Raw genomic sequence first — 8,100 nt, 5'->3', positions numbered from 1 at the left:
TAAGGAAAATGTCATATCTTTCGGTGATAAGACTCATTGCAAGCAAGAGTGCGGTATGAGTGACTGCAAGGTTGAGAGAATCAAGTTTTTTTGGGTGTTGTTGGAATCCTTCATTCGTTGACGTTCATTTCGTTGTGGGTTATATGTGTGGGGAGTAGTGCTGGAATAAGTGGGGAGTTTTTCTTATTATTATGAACATCACTAACAGTTTTTTTAATGCAAAATATGAAACTTAAGTGTTAAGACAAAATGTTCGTTGTCATCATATCATAGGACAAAACTATTTTCATCACCACCAAATTGAAAAACAAATGGTGGTAATGAAAAAATGTCCCTTAAAGAATGTATGAGGTATGTGGAGAGTCTTGTTGGATTAACTTGCGAGTTATTCTTATTATTTTGAACATTAGTTGCAGTAATTTAATGGAAAATATAAAACTTGAGAGTCAAGAGAAAATGTTCATTGTCATTATATGATAGCATAATAATATTTCCAGGACTACTAAATGTTAATTGGATTGGGATGATGGAAAAAGGTCCCATAATTAATGAATGAGGTATGTGGGGACTAATGATGGACTAAGTGGGGAGTTATGATGGACATTTTGATCTTGAGTTATGAACAACAAAAATAAACTATTTCCATGATGACTAAATTGAATAGCAGCTTATTTGGATGGTGAACATTACAAATTATCCTATAAGTAATGTAAATGGTATGTGGGGAGTCGTGCTAGATTAGCTAGGGAGTTATTGTAAATGTTTGGATTATTAGTTGTAGTAACTCATTGGAAAATATGAAACTTAAATGTTAACATAGTACATTGGTTGTCATGCATCCATAACACAAAATTAATTCCATCACCATCAAATTGTAAAGTACCTTATTTGGCTGGTGGTAATGAAAAAATGTCCCATAAGGTATGTATGAAGTATTTGGAGAGTCGTACTGGATTAAATTGGGATTTATTCTTCATTTTTGAACATCAGTTGCAGTAATTTTATAGAAAATATCAAACTTAAATATTAACACAATATGTTTAATGTAATGAAACTATAACTATTTACATCAGTACTAAATTGAAAAACAACTTATTTGGATTCGGGTGATGAAAAAAAGTTCCATAAGTTATGTATGAGGTATGTGGGGAGTACTGATGGATTAAGTGGAGAGAAATGTTGAATATTTTGATCATTTGTTACAGTTATTAAAGGAAAAAAATGTCCAAAAAATATTGATGGATTAACATTAAAGTTTTTTTCCCACATACCATTTACATTACTTATGGGACAATTTGTAATGTTCATCATCCAAATAAGCTGCTATTCAATTTAGTCATCATGGAAATAATTTATTTTTGTTGTTCATAACTCAAGATCATCATGTTCATCGTAACTCCCCACTTAATCCATCATTAGTCCCCACACATCTCATTCATTAATTATGGGACCTTTTTCCATCATTCCCCATCCAATTAACATTTAGTAGTACTGAAAATATTATTGTGCTATCATATGATGACAATGAACATTTTCTCTTGACTCTCAAGTTTTATATTTTTCATTTTTATATTTTTCATTAAATTACTGCAACTAATGTTCAAAATAATAAGAATAACTCGCAAGTTAATATATCAGGACTCCCCACATACCTCGTACATACTTTAAGGGGCATCTTTTCATTGTCACCATCCAAAAAAGTTAGCTTTTCAATTTGGTGGTGATGAAAATATTTTTGTCCTATGATACGATGACAACAAACATTTTGTCTTAACACTTAAGTTTCATATTTTGCATTAAAAAAACTGTTACTGATGTTCATAATAATAAGAAAAACTTCCCACTTATTCCAGCACTACTCCCTACATACAGAACCCACAACGAAATGAACGTCGACAAAGGAAGGATTCCAAAAACAACACCCAAAAAACTTGATTATCCTAACCTTGCAATCACTCCTATTGCATCCCTTGCTTGCAATGAGTCCTATCGTCGAAAGATATGACATTTTCCTTAAATAAACCCAATGTTTCAACTTTTGTGGTGAATCTCACAAAAACCAAACATTTCGAAGTTTGGATTGTAGGTTCTTTGTGCCAAAAAAAAAAAAAACAAATCACGGTTGGGTTACAAAAATGATGAAGATGAAGGTTTGAAAAATGTGTGTGATACAATAAAAGGAAACTTACAAACCACCGGTCGGCGTGGACATGAATGACAACAACGAAAATAGGTCTTCCCATCGATTTCTTCTTGTCGCTTCTGTCTTTCTCAACCAAACACAATGCTTTTGTCTTCTCTTTGTAAAACACTTTTCCTTTTGCCTCCAAAATTGTCCACACGTGCAAGAGTTAATATCATTTAATGAAAATAAATTTTAAAAACATATGTGTTGTGACACGTCAACCATGTCAAAACTAAGTCTAAAAATCGTGTTCAAATATCATTTTCATTTTCCTATTATACCTTTATCCCTTACATTAATTTTAAATATTTTACATATGTATTTATTGAGTTACATAAACATATAAACGACTAAAATAAAGAATTTTACAACTATTTTATTAGAATAAAAAAATTATTTTCTATATTATGTGAAGAAATCCTGAAGAGATATGTAAAAGTAATCAAAGAGATAATGCTATTTATTATGCAACGATAAGAAAAGTCAATTAAACTAAATTAAAAAAAATATGACTAAATTCCAACCTAAAAAAATAAATATGTGTCAGACTCTCCTTTGCAGACACGCTATCCAGTTTCAGTCGCGAGTCGAGCCTTCTTATGGTACAAAACAAACGAAATGAAACTTGCTTCGTTGATTTCTGGTTCCACTGATTACACTCGCATCTTCTCCATTAAGGTAAAACACTCTTATCTCTCTCACTTTGATTCTGTGATTTTGAACCGTTATGTGTTAACCCAGAAAAAGAAACTGAGAAGTAGAACACTTGCTATTGAAATGTTGATTAAAAGGACAATGTGATGAGGGAAAAGAAGCCAATTCTTGCATGGGAAGAAGTGAAGCTGTTCAAAACCATGGTTCCTCCTCTTGTGGCTGCTTTTCTTGTCTTATCTCCAATTAGCACCACTCCACGTGAGTTCTCTCATCACTCCTTTCCTCTTTAGTGCTTCTGCTTTTGATTCAAACTGCATTACTGTCAACATGCAATTACCCACTCTTTTTTTTTTTTTTTTTTTATTCATGGGCGTTGCTGCCGAAACAGTACCTAAAATAATTTAGATTTCATAATATTCATGTATCTTAGTACAATTCTACCATAGAGAGATTCGATTGTTTTCAGGATTGAGTATAGGTGAAAGGACTGATTTCTCAAAGTAACAAATCGAGAGTTGAATCCCAATTGAATGAGATGTACAAATATGAGAGATTCATATCAATCTTGAAACACATCTTCTGCATGATTCTTCTTGAAGGATACATACATATAACAGAACAATGAACAAGGAATATAACTGACCTATTATATTGTAATCCTATTACTGTGCAGGATAGGTGTCTTGATCTTTTATAATGATTAACTTTGAAAGTTATATTGAAGATAATTTTTTAGTTCAGATTAAATGATAGAATAATTACATTTCTACTAGAGAGTTTTACCTTTTAAACTTTAGAGCATCTGTAATTCAAATTACAGAAGTTTGTTAGACGGTTCAAAGGGTGTTAGTGTCCTAGTCAATACTATATAAAAGACACCTCTTTGTATAGAATAGAGAAGGTGTGTGTGTAAGGATGCACATTTGAAAATAAAACAAGACATTAACTTTCTGTGATTTCCTTCGTCTTCCTATTTGTGTGCGTGATTTCTTCTCAAAAAAAGTGGTATCAAGGGCTACGTTGATTGTGTTCATGGACCGAGGAACCTGAATTTTGAAAAGAAAGAAATGGCGAGTTTGGACAATGTTGTTTCTAGCAATCTGTCATTGTTTGAAGGAAAGAATTTTGATGATTGGAGGGTGAAGATAATTGTGATATTCTGTTTCGAAGTTGTCGGAGAAGTGGGGAAGGTGGGATTTCATGAATTAGGAATAGATGCTGCTGCCAATTATAAGGCAAATTATAAATAATTCAAGGAACTTGATTGAATACCCGATTCTTGATTCATCAATGTATTGATGTTACTGTTTTTGGAAGAATATCCAAGGTCACACTACAAGAAAACAAGTATGAGAATATTTTGGTTAAGACCTATGGTGGTGCTGACAAGAGAAAGAAAATCAAGTTTATGACTTCTAGAATCTGCTGCAGATTATTTGAATAGAATTCAAATACTGGTGAATGGAATGAAGTCATGCAAGGAGGAGATCCAGATCAGCAGCAGGTTGTTGACAAGATCTTGAGAACCTTAACTCTGCATTTGATCATGTCGTGGCAAATGAAGAATCAAAGGACCTTGATTCAATGAGTATTGAAGAATTACAGAATTCACCGCCATGCACAAAGAATTAATGAGAGAGAGGAGAAGGCACACGGGCAAACATTGCAAGTCTAAAACAGTTTAAAAACCAGAAAGGGAAAGGGAAAAGAAAATGGAAAGGAGGAAGATTGAATGAATCAACTAGTGGCCAAGACCAAACTGTTCAAGATCAGAGTGATTTGACCACCAAATTAATCAGGGATTTATCAACCATCACACTCGTATTTCAGGGACAAATTCGAATATGTACTCACAGAAATTGTATTGAACTAGTTTGAGATAAACAAAATTTTGTTGTCTTGACACACTACTTAATTGGTCAACAGGTTTCCTTCTCGCATAAGCCACGCTGTGACCATCTCATTTCATCAACTTCACATCACCGATCCTCAATTTCTCTCTTTTTACCAAGTGTTGCAAAATTGCATAGTTGCTTAAGGATCAAAGAACATGCACTCAAGGAATGAATTCTGAATTCTGAATTCTGATTCCTTGCTAATTGTCAGTTATAACAAAAGTGGCATAGGCTTACAGACCGATAATTCATCATCTCATCTCATGCTTGCTAAGTATTTGTGTGCCCAATTGGCTGAAATCCGTTTATTGTTATTGGATCAACTTTGTTTTTTCTTCGTTTCTCTTAAGAACTCGTACTTCTGGACTTGTAAGCTATTCTAAGGCAATATTTACATGTAAGAAACATTGTACTTCATGTCTATTTTCTTGCACTCTGCAGTTTCAAGTGCTCAAGCCGTAGATATTCAGAGAGGAACCACATTGTTTCGTCAAGCTTGTATTGGATGTCACGATGCAGGTGGAAACATAATACAACCGGTGAGCATCCCCTTATATGCATGCATGCATGCATGACATCTCCTTATGTCCTTGCAGACTCAACTCAATTTGTTCATTCTTCGTTATTGTTTTCCACTATTTTAACTTACAGGGGTCAACTCTATTTACAAAGGATTTACAGAGGTAATTGGAGGAAAACTAAGCACCCTCGTGCTGAATTGAAAATATGATGGAGAAAGAAAGCTTTGAATTTTTTAAAGGATACACGTTTGAGTACCAACTATTTCATGAATGAGTTCTTTAGAACATCACCAAATATGAATTTAAAATTCACATTTTGTTGGCCTCTAGCAAAAGGTGTAGTAAACTTCTGACTCTATTTTGATACATCTTTGAAATTATACTAATGTTACTCAACAGAAATGGAGTTGATACAGAAGAAGCAATCTATCGTGTCACTTACTATGGCAAAAGACGAATGCCAGTAAGTTATCTTGTGTAGATTCAAAGAATGAAATCATTATACATTTTAGTGTGTGTGTGTGTGCATGCATTCACATGTCTTGGAGGATTTAATTTCAATCATAAAAATGGTATATAAATGGTTAAGTTTAGATTCTGGGTATGTTTCATTTGTTAAAGAAAGCTAAAGAAAAGTGAAACAAGCTAATTCATCCTATCACAGATATATACACACAGTAAATGTGTTTCACTTGATGCCTTGCTTAATATTTTGTATTTCATTGTTGTTCATATTTTATTATTTGCACTTCCATGCAGGGCTTTGGTAAAGAGTGCATGCCACGGGGTCAGTGCACATTTGGAGCCCGTTTGGAAGATGAAGATATCAAGATATTGGCTGAGTTTGTCAAGTTGCAGGCTGATCAAGGGTGGCCAAGTATAGACACTCAAGAAAAGTGATTTAATTCATGTTAGGTTCACTTATTTGTAAAATATAATTGTTTATTTCTTTTAACATTTTTTTGAAAACTTTTGAAAATAAATTGTTAGTTATGCTAGGCTGAACCAAACATGTTGAGATCCGTTAAACAACAATGTTGCAAAAATCTCTACTCTAAGCCAATATTTTAATATAATCAATTTAAGTTTAATTTAATCTTATAAAACAGATGAATTTTTTTATTTGTATATAATAATTGAGTTTTATCTTCTTTTATATAATAATTTAGTTTTATCTTTGATTAATATAAAATCTTCTATCAATCACTAAACAAGATTGCATATAACTTTGAATACTAAATTGCCTCCCAATATTAATATTGTCACATCATAAGTTCCCACGTGTGTCATCACCTGTCACCACGTGTCATTCAAGATAATTGAAATCATATTCTTCATCTTTCTTTTTTTGTTTTCCTCTGTTTTTAGCTTTCTTTTTCTGCTTAAACTTTACATGATATCAAGAGCATCTTTTTCTCACCATGACTTATTCTGCACTTATTTGATGAAACTGCTACTCCGTAAATATTTCTCAATGTTTCTGATCAAATGTCCAACACGATAAATCCAAATTTGTTGAACATGAACAACAAGATCAACTTGTTGTTGCATGGCTTCTAGCGTCTTCATTCTGCTGCTTAAATCTGGTCCAAGCTTCAAATATACTATGCGTCTCACACTCGAACAAAGATCAAGAAGCTGAAACTTAAGTTAAAAACACCAAAAAGAATGATCGCTGGTGTTTATCTCTCTCAATGATATAAAGAAAATTATTGATACGTTGGCTGTGGGAGCTCCTCTTTCATATCATGGCAAGATGGCTTATAAGATGAGAATGATCCCTTTGTTAGATCTATTATTTTCAGAATTGATCAGATTTTGGGCATTAATAAGGAGTAAAAATAAAAAAAAAGTTATATTCTTATACTCTGATACTTTGACCCTATACAATGCATCAAAACACCGGTGTGAAACGCAAGATTATAGTGGTCACAGAGAAAAACATTACACATATATAGTTGTATATGGTTTTTGGGTGGATACTCTATCTTCATCTTGGTTGCAATAATAGGAACATCAAAATGCAAGACAAAGCCACTAAATAGAAGACAGGGTGATAAAAAACTAACCCCTGACTCAGGCTATTTAATCCAGAGGTTTACTTTGTTTCTGCAAATGAAAGTGAGTGCGAGGAAAAAGGGATGAGGAGAGGGTTTTGGGAAAGCAAAGTTGTTGGCTATTGGCATAAAATAGAATCAAAGGAAATATCTTCAACTCCTAATATTGCAACAAACTCTAGCTACAACTAATAAATAGGTTGCTGCAGTGCACAACCAGAGAGCTCTTAATGGGATTCACATTTTCTACAACTGGCACACTCCTCTTTAAAGTTGGGTCAATTTTTATTACATTAATATGCACATTTGAAGTGCTGGTAGCAACACCTTGAATGTTAATGTTGCACATCAATGATTTAATTTAATATTTTGTATTCTCATCCTTAGTTTTCATGTATGTAAAACAGGGAACAATGTAAATATCTTTTGTATAAAGGTTGGAGCACCCTAAGTGCTCCATTAAATAAAGATATAGTTGATAAAAAAAAGAACATTTTGAACATCACCGCAATTTTGATGAAATTGTTATTCAAGCAAATACAACTTATTACCAAATCTCATTTCCAGAATAAAGTCAATTGTGGTGGTTCTTCCTGCACCAACCAAAATTGCAATAAGGGATTCTTTGGTTCTAAGTCTAATTTCGCAGAAATTGGAATTCTTCTTCGCTAAACAAAACTCAATGTTAAATATGTGGAAAACTTACTCACATTGCCTCAGATTGTTGGAACATGTATGATCAAGATCATAATTCAAATATGCAACCTAATACATCTCATTTTCCTTCT

The 8,100-nt window shown here is 33.0% G+C and overlaps 1 protein-coding gene across 1 annotated transcript; it reads left to right on the top strand.

The window, feature by feature from the left end:
- The first annotated feature begins 2,747 nt into the window (after positions 1-2,747).
- Positions 2,748-6,346, top strand: LOC114177176 (cytochrome c6, chloroplastic). Its single transcript, XM_028062432.1, has 6 exons — positions 2,748-2,863; positions 2,977-3,097; positions 5,176-5,273; positions 5,386-5,417; positions 5,655-5,718; positions 6,015-6,346. Exons 1-6 carry the CDS (start codon positions 2,804-2,806, stop codon positions 6,153-6,155), a joined length of 516 nt encoding a protein of 171 aa, XP_027918233.1. The 5' UTR covers positions 2,748-2,803; the 3' UTR covers positions 6,156-6,346.
- The last annotated feature ends 1,754 nt before the right edge of the window (positions 6,347-8,100 follow it).

Source organism: Vigna unguiculata, chromosome 3, assembly GCF_004118075.2.
Source record: "Vigna unguiculata cultivar IT97K-499-35 chromosome 3, ASM411807v1, whole genome shotgun sequence".
In the NCBI taxonomy this organism is placed as follows: domain Eukaryota; kingdom Viridiplantae; phylum Streptophyta; class Magnoliopsida; order Fabales; family Fabaceae; genus Vigna; species Vigna unguiculata.
Note: the sequence above shows the minus strand (reverse complement) of the source record. Positions and strands in the feature narration are given on the sequence as shown.

Bases quoted from the DNA above. Each gene is read 5' to 3' on its own strand.
- LOC114177176 (XM_028062432.1), top strand. From the start codon at position 2,804: ATGAAACTTGCTTCGTTGATTTCTGGTTCCACTGATTACACTCGCATC. The intron at 5,274-5,385 runs GTGAGCATCCCC...TTTAACTTACAG, and splicing joins GTGGAAACATAATACAACCG to GGGTCAACTCTATTTACAAA. The intron at 5,418-5,654 runs GTAATTGGAGGA...GTTACTCAACAG, and splicing joins TTTACAAAGGATTTACAGAG to AAATGGAGTTGATACAGAAG.